Genomic DNA, 19,990 nt, shown 5'->3' on the forward strand with positions numbered 1-19,990 from the left:
GGCTGTTCAGGAGTTTGGGAGCCAAGTCTCCTGTAAGCTGGAGGTGTTAATGAGTTAGCAGACTTATCGCACTGCTCCTGGAGAAACGAAAGTGTTGTGAACAGACCGTTGCACGGGCAGAGTGAGAGTTTCATCGGAACAATCCCAGCTCTGAGGGAAGCAGGACTGGAATCTCACTACATCTTAACCAAGGTGCTAATTGGGCTAGTGATTAACGGAGAACATTGAGATGCTTGTTTTGGGCTTAACTGCAAGAGGGTGTCACTCAGCATCACACAGCCCAAGGATTTCCGTAGCAGTGCCTGGAGCTCTGCTGCTCACAGAACTGAACGTGTCAGAAAGCTGTTTTAATAAAACCAGGTTCTCAGAGCAGATTTTCTTGTCCTGGCAACTTCGGAATCCCCCCCCCCTCACCGCCAAAAAAAGTGTGTTTGCAGAGGAGAAGGACAGATACCGAAACTGCTTTTATTTTCTCAGCGAACACTTTTTTTTTTTTTATGCAAAAATGTGTAAAATCTCATTGAAAAAACACCGAGCAGCGTTGTGCAGTATTCAAAATACACGCTCAGGATCTGAAGTGAAAAAAAGAACGAGTGCCCTGTGCTGCCAACTGCCAAACTCATAGAAAGCACCGTTGTTACCTGTTTAAAGAAAATCCACGCTGTCAGCTGCCATCGAGCCTTGAGGTGGGCACAGCTTAGACCTTTGGCTTCTTATTCCAAAGTAATTTACCCAGCTGTGGTCCAAGCCGCAGGGTGGGCTGCCGGGGAGCTGACACCTGAGGAGCTGGGTTTCCTGGGCTTTCCATCAGCCATCTCTCCGTTATTTCACCCAGAGGCTGCAGAGAGGCCAGAGGAAGGAATTGGCCGTGGGATATGCAGGATTCCGTGTTGCCTGGGCTTTGTCCGAGCTCTCTTGGAGACAATTCAAATGATAATTTCACGAAGGTGGTTTAATACCGGTGAAAAATGCTGGGAATTTTCCAGTCACCTGTTTCCTCGGCGCCCCGGTGCCCCCTGCATCTGTCCATGCTGAACGCTAGATGGGGCGTCAGACACAGGGTTTGGTCCAGGATTTACAGGGAAGAACAACTTTTTGCAGAGAAGTGAGTCACGTTTGAGAAAAACAGACGAGAGAGGAGGGTGGACTCACATCTGCAGAGCTGACCACTTGTGTTGTGAAACGTGATTTCTTGGGATACACAACAACCCCGCCACGTGGCTGAGCAGGGTTCACGGAGAGCAATTTCAGCAGGGGACTGAGAACAGCCAGAGGAAGATGGAGAGTTTGGATAAAGAAACGAGGCTGTTTAGCTGAGATCTGCAGAGTCTCGTCTGTCCATCTGAATTAAAGGTGCAAGCAGGGTGCCTTGCTCACCTCACAGGCTTCAGCAGGTATTTCACCCTTCCCCTGTAGAAACAGAGGGTCCCACAAACACAAACTGTCACCCTTAAATCCCTCTGGGACAAAGGGTGGGGCCAAGTTGTGTGTCTTGCAAAGGGGGAATCAATGTCACGGTTTATGTCCCCCCTTTCAAAACCTGGATGGCACATCTGATTAATGTGTGAAGGGAGCAAGGAGACATCCCCAGCAAATTTTTCATTGTGCTCTTGTGTCTTTTCACAAAGTCTCACCAGCCTGGAAGGGACTGCATCTCCCAAAACACAGATGGGAAATGCATGATAAATATGATAGAAACAGCACAGAGAATGAGAATTACCTCATCTGTGCAAAAAGAAGGGGTAGCATGGGACACATCTATAGATCTCCTTTCCATGTGGGAGGGAGGTGGCATATATTTCCTATACAACAATAGGACGTATGCTGCATAACAGGTACCAGATGGGTGTTTAAATAATCTTCAGCTGCAACATGTCATGCTGTTATCTCATTATCCATTACAAGTTAAATGGGTTCAAGCTGGGCCTGGACATGGATGAGATGTCTAATAGTGGTGGTGAGGCTGACATTGATGGCAATTTCCTTGAACAGCAGTCTGGAAGCTCCAAGTGGAGCACAGACCCTGCAACACACAGTCCACAGTGCAGTGTCTTGCTGCCTGTCGTGTTGTGCTGATGAACACACCTTGTTGTTTCATCTCAACACCCTTCTGTGCCCTGGGCACAGAACTGGCACCCTGTCATGTATTCATTGCCCTCCTGACCAGCACAGAGGGTGGGGGTGGTCAGCCAGCAGCAGGTCATCTTGAATCAACTACCACAGACTGAAGGTACCGAAAATGTTTTAGCAGAGAAGAACTTTGGAAAGGTGCTCGGTGTGCAATGGGCTTGGGGTGTCTGTGATTTAGGGGGTTATTCAGCAGTGGTGGGAAGGTGAGGAAAGGACAATGGTAGGGGGGTTACAGGGAGAGGGAAGGGAGGGATTTGGGTAGCAGGAGGATATGGTGTTTGCAGGAAGTAATGCAGAGTGCTAAAGCTGTTGTGGTGGGGGAGGCACCCTGGGGCTTTGTCTGTGTGGCAGAGATGAGGGATGCAGAGATGGAGTATTTAAGGATGAGGAGAGAGGATAAGTCCCAGGGGAGAGTTTTGCCTGGCCTTTTCCCGCTTTCTTTGTGTTGAAATTTTTTGTCACCTACCTGCAGTTTGCTTGGTTTAAAGTCAGCATTCTCAGGACTTTGGGCAGCAGAGAGCCTAGAGAATTTGGGATGTGGCTGGTTAGCATGGCTTTCCAATCACAAGGCAGCAGCCATTCCCAGTTGGCTGGCGAGCCAAGGAATGTCTCCAGCCAGGGGACAGGGTGTTAGAAATGCCCTGCCTTGAGTCCAGGGAGTGCAAGAGTAAGTAATCCAGGTAAGAATTGTAGGGTCAATGAATCAATGTTTTTCCCAGAAAAAGTCTGTATTTTTGTTGGAGAATGTATAAGGTCCTCAATATTTCCAAGTTCTTTATGTGAAAGAGTTTTGGAAACATGACTGCTCTTTGACACGAGCAAGGGGCTGTCAAGAGGTTCTTGCTGAAGGTTTCCAACTGGAGAAGAAGAGCTGGGAGACTCATTTTTCCCTACATTCAGTTTCCCTCCATTTCTGACTCTGGCTAGATGCTCTCTAATGGTTTTTCTGAGGGGACTTTGGTTTATTTTTACCATTTTTTTCCCTCCTCTGTATATGTGGTTTCTTTTTGTTTTCTTTCCCCGCTCTAATTTCAGCATCATCTTCCAAGTGCTCCTTACCCTAAACACAGAGATGAGGCAGTGACAGGAAAGGGCTGCCACACTGACGTACATTGGAATCTTTTAAGAGTGGGATTGTGGTGGGCTTTGTCCAAATACAGGGCCTGGCTAAGGTCTGGGAGCTACACTAATGCTGTGGAAAGGCTCTGACTCATGGAATGTGTTCACTGACCTTTCTATAAAGTGACAGTAGCAATAACACAAAACACCAAAATCCACATTAATGTTGAGCAGACGTTCTCTAATTCTAGAAACGCCCAGGGAGTCAAGAGCCTGTCATCCTTCTCTTGCAGGTAGGAAAACTGAGGTTTGTGGATGATGAAAGTTCTTCTTGGCATGGTGGTTCACAGCAAAGGGTGTAGCAATTCTCTTCTGTCTTGAACCATGATTTGCCTTGGGCAGGCTTAAAAATCCTTGTCTGGGGTACAGAATGACAGAGTCCCTTGAGTCAGTGTGTGCTGCTGTGCTCTGTAAAGGGTAATCCAATAGGGAAAGGTATGGGTGATCTTGAGATCTGAGCGAAATAAAACATTATATACTTGTCCAGATAAATCTGCCCATGTGAAATAATTCTTTTGATCATGTCTGAGCCCTTGTAGAATTCTGATATGCCAGTAAGAGTTGGTTTTTGTTCTGGTTGCTGTCTCTGAAAAATGCAATTGAGAGGTTGTTCTCTACAATAAGAGAAAAGTGTTTTCCACCCAGATGCCCAACTTCAAATCTCTTTTGCCTGAGCCTGAACTGCAGTCAGAGAGCAGAGACTCACTGTGCTGTACAAGCAGGGTGAATAACCAGCCCTGAGGACCCCACAGGGTTTGGATGCAGTGGTTGTCCAGACCAGAGCTTTACCTGGTCTGCACCAGCACAGCACCTCCCCAGACCAGCTGGGGACTGAGCAGGGTTTGTCAATGCTGCTGGTGCCCTTTGGCTGTGGTGCAGAGGGAAAACAATGTGATTTTGAATCTTATATCAAGTGGGTTTCAGCAGGTGGAGCTACACAGGTTGTGTTACCTGGTAGGGGTGGGAGAGGTACAGAACGTGTTTAAAGCCATGCTCGATCAGCATCGGTGTGGGTGAGGGAAGTCTCACATTTCTTGCCTCCTGTGGGAACTTGCTGGAAATGTAATGTTTTATAGATAAGCACAAGGTGATAAGCTGGCAGGACACTTCTTTGCTTCCAGTGAGACCTGGTGCTGGAACCTGATCTTTCACTCATATCAACTCCATCAAGCAATGATGGATGGAGATGGTCTTTCTCAGAACAAGCACAAGGAGTTATTAAAGTGCCTGACAGCCAAACTGGCTCTGCTCCTCCACAGGCCACTGTGTGCTCCAGAGGGAGTAGGGATGGAGGAAGGCAGCCCTTTTGGCTTTGGGAAAATATAAGAGGTTTCTGTTCATATGAGCAGAAGCTGCCAGAACTGCCATAGTGGCAGGCTCTGAGGAGAAGAGATTTAATCTGTAGCTGGGTGATCTTAGCAGGTGTCCATTTCTCAAATAGACTTTTATGTCTTGGACACCCTCCAGGCTGATATTTTGGTGTCAGGAATAAAGATATTAAGGTATAGCTTGGAGAGAATTGCTGTTAAGAGTTTAAGTACCAGTTAACTAGCAGTTAACTCTTGTTGACTACCAGTACTGAGAGGACCCTGGGGCTCAGATGGGCGTCTTTTGTGCTCTTTTGGGTGTCTGCTGTTGCAGGGCAAGAGCACACAGCAGCTCATGGTCTGGTTCACCATCACTGGAAGTGTTCAAAAGTGGCGTGGATGTGGCATTTGGGGATGTGGTTTAGTGGTGAACAGGGCTGTGCTGGGTTAATGTTGGATTTGAAGATCTTTGAGATTTTTTCCAACCTGAATGGTTCTGTGATTCTCTGCTAACGGAGCCACCCAAAGCCAGGTGCAAATAAGCAGCAGCCACCTCTGGACCATGCAAATCCACCTGGGCTGGCAGCTGAAAGAGGCACCCTCGGGGCAGGAACTCCGGAAAGCAAAGCAGGGTGCGGAAGGTGCTTTACCATTTACCAGCCTCGCCTTTTCACCCCTCGCTGCAGACCTGGCTCTGCTCCCGCCTAATTGCCTCCGGGTTCTGATTTCAAGGCCTGTGTTGTGCAAGATCGAGATGAATAATGTATGAAGTGGTAGCGATGGACCCGCGGATGGGCTATCGATGCTGGCAGTTAGGCTTTGTTTTGACTTGTAACTAAACATTCCTGGTGCAGACATCCTCTGTGGTTTAGTGATTAGATCTGAGAACTGCATTTGGACTCCAGGGGTCAAATCAAGGTGCTGTCACCCATCTCCAGCAGCACTGGCTTAGTCACATCATCTGTTCCTAATTCCTCCGCTTGTCTCTCTGTGACATGGACAAGAGGGGAAAGAGATCCCATAAAAAGATTATTGTTATCATCATCTCAATTCAGATTGTGTTTCATTATGAATTTATTGTCCCAGGATGTAATTTGGTTTGAACGGTCTGGATGGGGAACTTGACATGTGTAAATATTGAGCATTCCCGTCATGTATGGCAACAAATCTGCAAGAAAGAGAATTAATCCTTGTGCTGTAGGTGCTCATTGGTAAAATGGGATGCTGTTAGAGTTGAACTTCACCTGCCTCAGTCCTATCTTTGGTTTTTAACTTTGTTTTTAAAATTGAGCCCAGAATCTGAAACCGGACACTGCTCCTGTTTGTCTTTGACTGGGCTCCAGGATCTACTTTCTGGTTTTGTTCTCCAGGCTGGTTTGGAGTGGAGTAGCTCTCCTGTGAGCCTCTCTGCTTGTGTAGCAATAGCTCTCACTGAGAGAACAAGAAATAAGGGAAACTTGAGCCCATATTCTATCTTAAATAGAATTCTGTTGTAAATAATAATTTAGGGATAAAAACTGTGTGAAGGAGATGAAATTTGAGCTGGATGAAATAAGAAAACACGATGCTCACATGGTGTGGGAGGATTCCTACAGGAAGAGGATTTTAGGGCATGAGTAATGCTGTGCCCTCGCTCCACTCATGTGGCCAGTGGCTTGTATTTCATCCAAAGCACATAAGGTGGTGATGTTATTAAGCAGACAGCCCCATCCGATGCTTTCAGACCCTTAGGTGAAAGAGGATTTAAAAGTCCTCAATAGGTTTGAGGCTGGACCAGAATCAGAGGCTGTGTTTGGCTTGGGGTTTGCAAAACTAAACACCCTGCTCTTACACCCATCTCTGTGGAAGAGCCATAAATACAGGTCACTAAAATTAGCCTTGCAAAGCAGCTCTTCTAACTGGTGCCTTTGCTATTCCTGCTCTTCTGTCTCCAGTTCATGCCTGAATAAAGATCTCTGCCTGGTTTTAATCAGCTCTAGCGTTTGGCACTGAGGAATAAGTAGGTTCCTCAGGAGAAAGTGCCTATTTGCTGCTGTAATAGCTTCCCTATTTGTCCAGACAGGCCTGGTCTGGCTGCCCTTGGAAGGCTGGGGAGGTTATGGAGCCAGGCTCAGTATTACCAGCTGGTTGCAAGACCAGGAAAGAGCAGCAAAGGCAAAAGGACTGCACAGGCTCCCAGTTTGCTGGAGAGCCTCAGAGGGGATCTGTAACCAGAGAACAACAGGCAACAGGAGCCAGCACACCCTGGCACCAGCAGTGAGGTGTCCTGAACAAGGAGGGATGTGATGATTTCTGTGGAGGCCACAGTGAGGAGGCTCCCTGGAAACTGCACCTTGTCTGTCCATCTCTGTGGCTTAGATATGAGAATGTCATTGCAGGACAGCCAAGGCATCTCTCTTCTTTAGTGACTTGCCACCAAGAGCTTGATGGGTTTTTTTCTAGGTTCTTTCTGGTCGGTTTATGTTACTGAAAGAGAGAAAAATAAAATCCAGGAAAAAAAATTTAAACATTTACGTGTGATGAAATTTTGGGGAAGATATTGTAGCATAGGAGTATGAACTGAAGTGACTGCAAATGGACACTTACCAAGGTCCCCGTGTAGGAGTGTGTCCCTCTAGTTAAGCAGGACCAACTGAGAGGTATTTAATTCTTCCACTTCTTCAATGTCCAGCTGCAGAACTCTGTGCAGACCTGTTCATTTATGCCTCAAATCTTACACTGAACAACCTGGAAAGTATAATTTTCATGAGGATTCATCAATGTTAAATAAGGATGGAGGGTCAGGAAGGGATCTAAAAATGTTAGGTTCTTTTTTCAGGAGATATGTTATCTAACAGGAAGAAAAATGTACTCTGCTAAAATAAAAGGCTGCCTGCAGGGCTTCAGTTTCCATCTATTGTTAAAATATGTGTTTGGGAGTTGGGAACCCTGGGGCCAACTGTGAGCTGGAATGAGTTGAAAACAGGAGAACGGATGTGCTCTGCAAAGAACAATGTTAAGTCCCTGCTAACAGCACAGTGAGAGGGGAGACTGGCTGGAGGATACAAAAATGCCCTGAAGGAACAGGGATGAGCAGGCCAGATCTATTGCTGGATAGCTGTGAGTGTCCCAGGGCTGTCTTCTATAGAGCATAGCTGGAATTCCTTCAGTTTGGGAGTAGCCCCCCCCCAGGAGTACTAAATAACTAGGTGAGGAGAGTCATCCTAGACCCCTCAGCGAGGACTCCTGGCATTTAAAAGAAAAATGACCTTTTAGGAGGCTGAAGGACATTTGGAGTGCAAGGGTTGAAGGAGTTGGCAGTCATGTGCTGGTCATCTGCTTGCTTGGAGGGAAATATGAAAGTATGACTGGGATAATCAAAAGCATGGAGAAATCTCCTTTGAAGAGAGATGAAAGCAATTGGGGTTGTGGTAAAGCTGAGTAAGAGGTGCTTTCACAGGCATGTTTTGAAGGAGGGGAACGTCAGGCAAAGCTGAGCAAGAACTGCTGTTCTTCCTAATTCCTCCGCGTGTCTGTCTGTGACATGAACAAGAGGGGAAGGAGATCCCATAAAAATATTATCATCCTCATCATCTTACTTTAAATTGTGTTTCATTATGGAGTTTATTGTTTAAATTATGCTTCATTACAGAACTTAATTGTCTCAAGAAGTAATTTAATTTAAACCGTTTGGACGGTGACTTGACGCATGTAATTGTCCAACATTACCGTCATGTATGACAAAAAATTTACAAGAAACAGAATTAAACCTTGTGATTCAGAGCTTAACTTAATCCCTGACTCCTGAAGACTGGATGAACCAGGGTGAAGGGGGATAGAGAGCCTCAGTCCACTGCTGTCTACCACGGGGGCACGTCCTACCTTCAAACCACGGTGTGTCCCATGGCTGATGGAACCCTGCAAGGTTCCTGCTCACACCGAAGAGCAGCAGCTCCTTCTACCACCAAAAATGCACACCAACCTCCCCTGCTGTGCTACAGTGCAGCACAGCTCCCTGCACCTTCCAGCTGGACAGCTCTATTCCCACTAATGTGGCCACAGCATCCCGTAGCCTCCTGTCCCTGCAGCTGCCTTCCCACCTGGATCCAGCCTCTCTCCTGCTAATGGGGGAAACACTTCTTGTTCAGTTTTGGCTGAGTTGGTGGCACTGTTAACAGAAACGTGCTGTGTTAGAGAGATGCATTCTGCTGCTTTGTAAATATTTGCAAAGAGCTCGTATCTATCCCCTCATGGAGGGCTGTGGGGAGCAGTCAGGGTTGCATAAACACAGGGTGGAGCAGATCCTGGGCACGCATTGTGGACGCGGGGATGCAGGCTGTAAATCAGGAAAGGAATCAAAGCCTGGGACCTGGGCAGGCTCCTGGAGTCCTGCTGAAGGGTCACTCAGGCAGAGAAGGGATGGTAAGCCCAAGCATCACTACCTGCAGAGTAGCATGGAGAGGTTTCTCTACTTCCTTGTATCATTCAGGCCAAGTTCTGCTCTTGATAAAGTCAGGGTTGTGCAGCCCAGGTCATGTTCTGTCAGCGCTTCCACCGCTGTGAGCGGGAGGCCAGCTGAGACAACAGCACCATAAAAAGCATCCAGGCAAGGGGGGCTGTAAATAACACAGCTAAATTACTGCCTGCTTTCCAGGCTGATTGTGGGGAGGCTGTTTTTAGCACTGCATGGGGCGGGTGTTTATTAACAACATCAGAATTGAGACCTGGACCACCTTTCTGCCCGAAACTAAGCCCGAAAGATGTATTGTTCATCACCCAGGGCAGGGAAAAGGGAAAGTTTTGGGATGTGTCTGGAGCCAGCTGTGGGCTGACCAATGACTCAACTCATAAAACCTCAAACTGCCGAGAAGCTCTGACTTCTGCCTGAGTCAGGGCTCCTGAGGAGGAGGCCCTGGTCTCTTCTAGGAAGCACAGTCCCCCTCCTTTTGCCCAGGACTTTGCTCTGTGAAGTGAGAGCGTTTAGAAGATCAGCATGTGCGATAAAGAGATTTAGAAAACATGACCTATAAGGAAGGGTGGGAGGAAACGCTGCTGTTTAATTTAGGGGTGATGGAGGGGACACAGAGAACTCGGGGTTCTAAAAATAAGCTCTGCATTTTGGAAAGCTTTGTGGTGAGTGAAACTCTACGGCAGGGCCATGAAGGAAGGGTCTCCTTAGAGTTGGTCTCACCAGGATGGTGAGATGACTCAGTTCGTGTCAGGGACAGGCAGTGACGTGCTGACCTTTCCATTTCCTATTGTCCTGTATTTCAATGTCTGTGTGACAATTTGAAAATGTCTTTCTGTTGAAAATAGGACTTAAAAGACTTTAAAATGAATGAGCTCCACAGCCTGTTTTTCCTGGGTTTCAGGGCAGGGTTAACAGCCCAGGAGATAAGAGGTGCCCACCTGCCAAAACAGGTCCCTGTTCTTAAGCTGGGCCCCCCACTGCACTTCTGAGGATGAGCAGAGCCCTGTGGATCAGCACAGCAGGAGATTCCAGCCCTTGGACAGGCACTGAAAAAGAGAAAGGCCATCTTGGTTTGTTTTCTACTTTTCACCTTGAAGCTGCTCATCTGCTGTTGAATGCCAGGTCTCTGCAGGGCTGGATCTGGGACCAGAGCTGCTTTCTCTTCCAGTCCTGGGTTCATGAGCCAGTGCTCTTAATGCTGTAAAACATGGCCTGATTCCCATTTCTCCACAGCACAGCATGTGGAGGCAGGACCACGCTGCACCCGTTACCTTTGCTCTTGCTCAAGAGCATCCCACCAGGGAATCTGCATTTACATTGTAGTTTTGCAAATGCTTGAAGTCTAGGAAATGTTTCCCAATTTTGAAATTTTTTTGTGGCAGGATTTGTTTCTCTTCTCTCTCAGTCTGGCAGGGAAACTCCCTCTTTTTTGGCAGTAACGTGAGTGGGTTTTGCCTGTTGTTTACAACTGATGGGATCTGGTTCTTGGGAAGCCAGACACATCACGAGTTGCTGCGGTGTGGCTGAGGGAGAGAGTGTGTGTGTGTGCAGTGTGGCTTCCCCACACCCCAAGCCCTGATCCCCCATCTCCCACCTTTGCCCTGTGGCAGCAGTGGCAGGTGCAGCTCTTAAACAAGCTGGGGCAGAGGGAGAAAGCAGAAGAGAGGAGAAATAACTTCCCTCAGCCACTCTCCCAGCAGATTTGCATCCCTGAAGGCACAGAGCAGCCTAGCCAAGGAATTCTTTCCTCTAAGAGAAAGCCCAGGCGTGAATCCATGTGAGGCTCAGAATAGGAGAAAATAATCTACTTCCCACACAGTCCCAGCCTGATGTCCTCTCTTCTGGTGTCTCCTGGCTGTCACAGCAGCAGGGCACACAGTGACTACCCTGCGGCCAGGGTGGGTAGGACAGTTTGGGTCAGGGGGGTGGTTGGGAGCAGGGCAGCAGCCTGGGAGTAGACAGGAAGGGACTGTGGGTGGAGCTGGAGGGAGAAGGCAGGAGGACAACGTGCCACTGCCTCTCACTTGGCCCTGGACCAGTTCCCTGTCCTGGGACTGGCTGAGGAACAGCAGCTTCCTCCGTTCTGCTCTGCCTGGGACTCAGAGCCACCACACCCCTGCCCCTTCCCTGGGCCTCTCCTGCTGGCTTTCTCCTGCTGCAGGCATCTGCTCTTCCAAGTGTGAAGGACAATTTGGGAGAGTCTGATCGTACATTCCTCGTGCCTGAGGCCTCTCAGGCAGCTCCCGCCAGCACCGTCACTCTAAAATACAAACCAGACAAAATCTGCCGGAGTTTGCCAAAGGCTGAAACATCCCATTTGTTTCCGGAGGTGCTAATGCTGAAGGCCAGAGATGCTGATGGTTCCACTGCTTAGTGACTTTGCAGTATCTTCTGTGTCCTGCTCGCTGCAAAGAGCAGGAGGAGCCCAGGAGCTTGGGGACGGGGAGCTGCAGGTGAAGCAACAGGATTTCACTCACCCGCAGAATAAGGTGCGTCACGGTGGTTGAGTTTTTGTGCAGACTAAGGAGTGAAGGCAGGTGGAGCGCCCTTCTCTCTAACAGATAGTTAAAATGCTCATGTCTTTACTTGAAAAGCTGTGGTTGACTCCATGAGCCAGCACAGCCTCTCATGGGATTTCCCAGGATGGGTGCAGCCCAGGGGAAGTGATCACTGGGGTATGTGTGCAGACTCCAAGGCTTTGTGCTGGGAGCAGCAGGAAGAAATGGCAGGGAAGGAGGGTACTGGTGTCCACTGCAGCATTGAAACAAGCCAGGAATGTGGCTCAGCTCTTCTTGGAGCTGAGCTGTAGGCCCAGGGCAAGCAAAACTCCAACCGGGCTCTGCACCTTCTCCACCAGCATGTGGGAACACGCTGGAGAATTGCCACCCACCTGCCCGGCTTCTGCAGCTTGGAGCAGTCCCCTCAGGCTCTTTGCCTAGCCCTGGCTGTGGGATGTAATGGGTTTGGGAAAATTTTGGGGAATCTGAGTTGTAATTGCCCAAAGAGTCTGCTGCCCTTTGGGATCAGGTTGGAGCCCAGGCCGTGCCACCTCAGCAGACGTGCCAGTGTTCCACAGTGCAGGATTTATTACACAACTCCCATGTCACTGCCACCAGGAAATTCCCCAACATAGCAAGAGTGGAAAAACATGTAGTTATAATACTGTAGTGTAATTCAGCTGGTCAAATAAATAACAGCCCGTATGGGAACTGAGGGTGATTTTTATTCCATAATCTTTTCAAAGCAGGATTGCTATTACAGGCTTCTGTTTTTAAGTACTTTTCTCAAGCACCTCCCATGAATTTTTCATTCCTTCTGCCGGCTACAGTTCAGTTCCTCCTCCAGCAAAACCCTCCATCTTTTCTCCACAGCTCCCAGGGTCAGTCTAACCTGATGACTAATCTTTCAAAGCCTGAGCTTGATTATTATTAATCATTTCTCAAAAAAAAAAATCAGTGTTTTTGGCTGGTGATGTTGATTTTGGGTGGGTCTTGTCCTGGGTTAAAACTTCTTGTTCTCAAGGCTTTAAGGCACAGCTTGTAGTTTAAGGACCTGGTCTCCTTCAAGCAATGAAGAATGTGATCTGTGGAGGAGGATCAAACCATTAATATTAACAGCCTGCTTCCGCCTGGATTAATGGGATGGTTAAACATGCTTCCTGCAGCTGCATTGCCTTGGGTTCCAAAAGCCAGGAAGGTGCACGTGTGGATGTGTCCTGCCCAGCGTGAGACCCCTGAACATGGGAAACCAAGCAGGAGCTGGGATCCCAGGAGCTTTACACCTGCCTTTACAGGCAGCTTCTGCCCCTCATCCCCATCCACGTCCCTCCCCACTGGGGCTCCACTCTATGTCATACTGAAAGGGTCTGAAATGCATAAACACACAAAATAAACAACTTTCCTTGCCCACGTGATTTTTATACACCAGGGAGATGGTGTGACTGAATTTGCCCCGAGGGCTTATTCCTAAACAAACTGCACTTCTTGATCTCTCCATTCAATTTAAATTTGTGCCAGTTGCTGGTGCAATTTGTCCAGGGCTTCCTGCCAGGGTTTGAATAATGCCAAGGAGGAGAAGTCTGGCTGGCTGGCAAGGAGGAGTCCTGGCTTGTCTGCAGGTGCATATTCCTGCTGTTCAGCGAGGCATGGCTGCCTCGGGAGGGGAGGAAGGTGCATGAAGGGAAAAGGTCTCACTACCAAGGACCCCGTGGGCTGGATCCTCAGCTGGTAAAACCTGGAGCGGCTCCATGGAGGGTGTGATGTGCTGGTGGAGGGTCTGGCTGCCTGGCTTCTCCCAGACTCTTGGGAGAGCTGGGGAAGGGACTGCTGGGGAAGTCTCATCCCTGCTGCAGGGCTGGTCTGGCCCTGCATAAACCCAGACCTTAGGCACCAAGGTCTTCTCTGCTGTGGGTTGATCCCTATCAGCTGTGGAGAGGAGAAAAGGGAGGGAGCAGCGTTTGGGATGTGGCTTTGCCGCCAACTACTTACTCTTGGCATTATGGTGTTTATGAAACCCTGTGACCTCCAGGGAGACGTGGGTGGGGTTGGATGTAGTTTGGTGGTGAACACCCCAGCTCTTACTGCAGTGGCTGAGTCCACATGGCTGCTGCATGTCCTGGTGTCCCCATTCCCACCCCCAGGGAAGCAGCCTGTTGGAGGCAGGCACACACTGCCAGGCTGAGGAGCTCCACGCTGGGCTGTGCCAGGGCTTGTTCTGCAGCCGCCCTGACGCCGGGGTGGTGGTGACCAGCTGCAGGTACCTCTCCCTTGAAACCAAGTGTTTGGGGTTTTCAAAGGCTCTGTGCAGTGTTGCAAAAACGTAACCATAAGGCCCTGACTATGTTTCATGGACTATAGTTGGTGAACTATAGGTCTGGTCACGTTCAAAAGGGCCAGTCGGGTTCAGGAGTAGCACAATTTATTGAATGCAACGTGTGTGGTTCTTTCAGATTGCTGGTGATTAACTGCCCAGTAGCTCTGTAGAGCACTAACAATACCATTGCAACCACAAGCTGAATTTCCCAGGTCAACACTCAGCATAGCTGAGGATGCAAGGCTTACCAAAAGGCAGCTGTTCTGGGGAGGGTGAGAAGGATAAACCTGTCGATCTGTCCCTGCAATTTCATGTTGAATTCTCTTCCCCCAGTTAGATACAAAACTGGGGTGCTTTTTACACCTTATTAACCACTATGGTGCAAAGTGCTGCAGGCGGGACTGTGGTCAAACTTCCTGTTCTTTGTGGGCACATTGTGCAGAATATTTCTTGGTAGGAGGTTTTGGTTTGTCAAAACATTTCTGGGTAACAGGTAGAAGAAGGAGGCCATGCAGCCTCCTCCTTGGTCCACGTTCCCCACCCTCCTCCCAATGCCATGGCAACACAAAACCACAGGATCTCCATCTGGTTGCTGCACTTGCACCACACGGGCCCCACTGGAACTGAGCTTTGCATTTTCTTCATTGCTTTATGCTTCCAGCATCCTATTGCTGGGGACAAACCTGTCCAGGGGCTGTAGCAATGGGCCCTGGGCTTAGTGCAGTGTTCCTCTTGGGATACTCTGGACCCTCTTGGAAAGGACAGGATTTAGCTTTGCTCCATGGCAGTTAAAAAGCCTTGAAGAACGAAACCAGTCCTAGAGGCACTGATCCTCTGATACATGATTTTGTAAATGACAAACCTTACTCGGTTCATTGTTTCTTGAGGCTTTTTCTTTTGTGGCTTGAAACAAATTTTTTTATTCCAACATGTCAATTCATTATAAAACTGCTTGCATCCTCAAAGCATTCTTTTTTTCACTCAATATCTGAAAGTCTCCATTTTCCTGAAGTAAGTATTTTTCTTTTTTTTATTTTTTTTTCCCTGTGTAAAGGAAATAAACAAAAAATCCAGCCCTTCCACACTAATAAAAATGGACATCTCCTGTCAGCCCCCACACTGCCAGCTCACTGAGGTTTGCTGCTGCCAGCACTGGGGCCAGGGCTGGGGAAGAAGGAGTTAAAGGCTGGAAGACCATCCAAGCTGCCTGCCAGAGGCTCAGATCCTACTCTTTCATCCACAGTGTTTGGTGGCTGAGGAAAAGGCAGCTCCAAATTCCCGTGGCGTTTTCTAAACCAGGGACAGAATTACACCTGACTGCCTTGATTCATCCTCTCGGAGAAACCAGGACGAGCTGCCTTGGGGCTAGGCAGGCTGTTCTTTGCTTCTGCTGCAGTTTTTCGGGCTTTGCAGTCCAGGACCTGCCCGGTTGGGGTCCAGGCTGGTCATTCCCGGGCTCCCCTCCCAGCCGGGGGTGCAGGGACAGCCCAGGCTCCCGGGGGGTGGGCGCTGGTGGGCCAAGGGACAGCTCTGTCCGCTGTCCATCCTCGGCAGGTGGATGTGTAGGGGAGGGCTGGGAGCCTCTGCCACGGGACTGGGCGGGACTGGGACGTACTGGGAGCGGAGGGGTGGGCTGTGGTGTAGGGGACGGACTGAGCGCAGGAGCACAGGGCTGGATGTGGCTGAGGTAGGTGCCTGCCTTCTTCCTAACTCCTCCTTCGAGAGCAGATCAGCTCCTGTCTGTGGGTGAGCATTGCCTGGCTGGGCGAGGGATGCTCCGTGCAGCTCTGTCCCTCTGGGCACGCACGGGAGGTGGGACAGGGGGTCGTGGTGGGCTGTTTTAGGGAGGCAGGGGCTCAAGCTGTGGCCGGGCTGAGCCTGGCTGTGGCCCGCAGGGTCGAGGGGGCTGTATCCCGGCTCGGGGCATCTTATCCCCCCGGAGCTGGTGATGTCGGGGTGTGCGGGGCAGGGGGAGCCTGTTCCGTGGGCTGGCTGGGCTTTGCTGAGCGGCAGCTGCGCCCCATCAGCCTGGCGGGGGGGTACAGGGGCTGTGGGCTTTGGCCGGAGAAATGAGGAGATTTGTGTCGTGTTTAAACGCAGCTGTTCCTGCCCCCTCTCCCAAGATCTCCACGGGAATCGAGTGCTGAGGCGACCGAGCGGCACCTTCCCCCAAAATGATGGAAAACGAAGTGTTTCTGTCATTTACGTTCTACAGCACAATTTTGATCTTAAAAATGTATGTCGTTGCCATCATTACGGGACAAGTGAGACTCAGAAAGAAGGTAAGATCCAGTTTCCTTTTCCTTCGTCTCCCTTTCTGGCTTTTTTCTTGGGCTTCTGTGGTTTTTCTTTCTTCTTTTATTCCTGTAAAGGTCGACAAAGTTTTCCTGAAGCAAACCGAGTTTCTTTGACTTAAGTTGAAAGAAAAACAAGTTTCATAGCTGCAGCAGATAAATATCTCACTTCTGTTTAGCCCTTTTTGTTTGTTTCTACCATCTGTAGCTTGATGTTTATAATTTTTGAAACCTGATCTAAACAATAAACAAATCTAAAATGGCAAGCAGGTGAGATGCTTCTAGAAAGAGAATGTTTACAGTTAATTTGCCATGCCTGGAAGAATAGGAGGGGGGAAAAAAAGGTTTGAGAAGAAATCATTGAAATGGTCTTTTTTTCTTGGAATGTAACAGAAAGCTTTTCAGCTTTTGGAGGCTGACTGGCTATGGGAATGCTCCAGGAGATCAGAAAGTCATGGGGAATAAAAACAATAGCTGGAGGAAATCGTTCTTGGACACGGGGGAAAAATACAGGGAGGACCTGGAGTTCCAGCTGCTGTCTGGATTTGGGGTTAACTGGACTTTTATCACCCACAACCCAAACTGAATTCCTGGCAAAACTCATCTGTTTATAAAATCTGTTTTAAAGTATTTGAGGGGTTTCCAATTCCATCAGTGGAGCAGGAGGGAGAGATTTCTGCTCTCAGAAAAAATACAAAGCGATAACCCCGTGCTGTGACATGATTGTAACTGATGTGGCTCCTCCCCTTGTGATTTTAAATGATGCTCCAGCCCTGGGACCATCCAGGCTTGTAACATGATTAAAGAAAGCACCAGGGCCCTTTCCAGGCTGCAAAATGAAGCTGTCACATGTAACCAGGTCCCTGAGGAACAGCTTCTGAGCATAGGTGAGGAGCTCATATAAATCAGCTTTATTCGTAACTTTATTAGTGTAGGATCCCATTTCCCCATGGGAAAATCACACGGTACCACTGCCAAAAAGCCAGCCAGGGAGTATTTCCTAATCTGTCAGTCCTGTTATCTTTCAGATGCCACAGTGTGTCTGCAAGCTCTGTGCCAACAGTGATCTCACTTGCTGGTTGGCACAGTCTCCTTTAAATGGGTTTCATGGGAAGAAGTGGACTGGGATGAGGTTTGGTACCTGATCAGCAGGCAGCACTGGGTTTTTTGGAGGATAAGGAAAACCCCTGGGGAGGTGCAGAGTTTAACCCCCAGGACAGGGGTTAAACGTGGAAGTGCAGTTGCTCTTGTGCTTGTGAAGGGTGGTGAAAAACTGGAGCAGGAGGAAATCCCCACGGGTCTTGGGGGCCAGACTTCTACCTCTGAGGCTCCTGAAAGCACTGTGAGGATCTGGGGACTGTCTTGCAGGCGTTTGCAAACCCGGAGGACGCGCTGCGCAACGGGGGGCTGCAGTTCTGCCGCGAGGACCCCAACGTGGAGCGGTGCCGCAGGTGAGAACCCGGCGGTGCTGGCATTCCCTCTGCTCCACAGGGGGATGGATCCCTGGCAGCTGCTGGCAAAGGAGCAGTGGGAAGCTAAAGGGCTCATTAATTAAGTAATTGCCTAAGTGGTTTGAATGCCTCGAGCTGGGCTGTGGGACCCTGCCACTGGAGCAGTTTAATCTTTAATGGCAGCGGGGTGTGCGCTGGAGCGAGGACACGTGGAAGGATCCGGGTTTGGGTCCAACAGCTGACTCTGGACACAAACTCTTTCCTAGGTGCTTAAAGTCCCACAAGCTCCTGAGGTCTCATCCCATACCCACACCCAAAGTCTCTTTCTGTCCTGCTCCGACAGGACCCTGACTCCCCCAGATCCCTGCACAGCTTGGACAGGGAACTGTGTGACTGGTTCCAGTGTTGTATCCGGCTGCCCTTTTGAGGGATTTGGGAAGAGGCTGAACAGGGTTGCTATAACTTATGCCTCCCTAATGGGCAAGCTCTGAATCTTCCCCCTCTTCTATGGGGCTCACAGTTCCTCAGAGGTAAAACATGGGGTTATTCAGCCCTGGGCTTGATTTGCTGTCCCCCATACCAAAGGAGGTGCCCTGAATGCTGGGTGATGTGCAGGAAAGGGGCTGGAGCTGTGCCCTCCTGTCACTGAGCCCTCAGCTGCCAGCTCTCTGCTGTGGGTGGGGCCCTCATCACTCACCTCCCACCGCCTCCAGCATTTGCTTTAGAAAACATCCAGTGCCACCTAATCCTGGGCTGCCAGGGGGACTAGAATGGCAAATGAGATGAAAACATCCAGTCCTACCTAATCACTGTGCTGCCAGAGGGAGGAGGAGGACAAATGAGCTGTTTCCTTCCTAGCAAAAAGAAAATAATAGCAGAAATAATAATCGTAATCCTCTTCTGATTATTCACAATAAACAAACTTCCATAAAAATAAATAACTGGAGCTGCAGCAAAGACCTGGGGAAGTCTGGGATCTGACTTGGGGCAGCTAAAGTACTCAGAGTCAGTCCTTGCTGGTCTGTTCACAGCCCTGGGAAAGACAGATTAAACCCAAGGTGTTTCCCTGGAAAAAAAGGAGACCATCCCAGATGGTATCAGGAGGGGAGCAGAGCCACGGCAGCTCCCCTTCTCCCTCCCAGGTTTGACAGGGATACATCTCTGTGTCCAGGCTCTGATCAGTTCATCCCCACCAAGTCCTCCTGACATCACTGCTACAACACAGGACTCATTTTAGTGTCTTTCCTAGGCCAATTCCTCCATGCTGTCCTAAAATTGCACCCACAGAGCAGCTGAATTTCGGTTTCCAGCAGCTTCCTTGCCATGTTCATGCACCCCACCCCTTGCTTGAGGATGTGGCCCTTAAGATAGGGACTGGTTCCTATGCAGGTGGAAAGAGCAGGTAGGAGAACTTCTCATCTTGTGCAGAACAGCAGCACAGGTATCCTGGCCTTTGTCTTGGCGAAGAAATAACTTGAAATTTTCTCTTGGCTTTGTGAACATTCAAACATGCACAAGAATGGGGAAGCAGTGGCAGCTCTTATCAAGGATTCATCTCTGCCTCTCAAACCTTCAGAGATAACAGAAAAAACCTAATGAGTGACCTCATGCCTGAGTCACTCTCCAGCCCACATCCATCCCCACTAACCAGAGCATGACCTGACAGTCTACCCATGGAAGCATGAGGATGGGGCTCTGTGCTGTGGAAAGAAGGAGAGGCAGAGGTGATGGACAGCCTGTTGCTTTGGGAACTGACTTCCCTCCTTCAAAGGATGGTGCCTGGGGGAGGAGGGACTCAGCCTACACTGGTGGCATGGTTGGATCCACTGTGGTGGCAGCTGATGCTGTGACACCCAGGTGCACGTTCAGCTGGAGCAAAGGGTTTGGCCCCATCAGTGCCACGTGTCACCACGTGGTCCCTCCACCCTCCAGGTGTTGCTGGCACAGCGTGGGGGTGCCTGGGGTGCTCTTCCCTGATCGCCTCTGGATGCATTTACAGAGAGTGGTGAAGCCACAAACACTCCCATCCTGTGAGTTTCTCCTCTGGGGAAGCTGTGGTCTGGAAACTGCCTTTTACTGTGTAACGTGGCCACATCTGGGGCCGTGCCGTGCTGGCACCACACCAGCCTCGAGCTTTTTGCAGCTTTGCAGGGTCTTTGTTTTGCTTTGTTTGTTTGAAAGCTCCAACCCTGGAGCTGTCATCTGTCAGGGCAAAGGCATCCCAGTCACGGAGAGCAAGCTTCGGGAGCTCAGCATCCCAAGGGTGTGAAATCCTGCCTCTGTGTGCAAGGGGGAACTAAGTCTTTTGGGGGCTGTGTCTGCCCCATCCGCCAGAGGAGGCTGCCAGCAGCACCCAGGGATGGCTAGAAGGGATGGGAGACAGCAGGGAATTCTGGTGGGATGGAACAACCTTATCTCCCTTCTCAG

General features: G+C 49.5%; 1 protein-coding gene across 5 annotated transcripts in view; it reads left to right on the forward strand.

The window, feature by feature from the left end:
- Nucleotides 1–8: 8 nt before the first annotated feature.
- The window catches only part of PTGES (prostaglandin E synthase), a 32,519-nt gene continuing 12,537 nt past the window's right edge, over nt 9–19,990 (forward strand). The window contains exons 1-4 of one of the 5 annotated variants that reach the window (XM_064676901.1): nt 9–1,394; nt 3,441–3,482; nt 15,919–16,100; nt 17,481–17,563. In XM_064676901.1, the coding sequence (XP_064532971.1) occupies nt 15,993–16,100; nt 17,481–17,563 (191 nt within the window). In that variant the 5' untranslated portion in view covers nt 9–1,394; nt 3,441–3,482; nt 15,919–15,992. Of the gene's footprint in view, nt 1,395–3,440; nt 3,483–15,438; nt 15,631–15,918; nt 16,101–17,480; nt 17,564–19,990 lie in introns of those variants that run through there. The other 4 variants (XM_064676900.1, XM_064676898.1, XM_064676902.1 and 1 more) reach the window with 4 other exon arrangements.

Source organism: Pseudopipra pipra, chromosome 20, assembly GCF_036250125.1.
Source record: "Pseudopipra pipra isolate bDixPip1 chromosome 20, bDixPip1.hap1, whole genome shotgun sequence".
Lineage (NCBI taxonomy): Eukaryota > Metazoa > Chordata > Aves > Passeriformes > Pipridae > Pseudopipra > Pseudopipra pipra.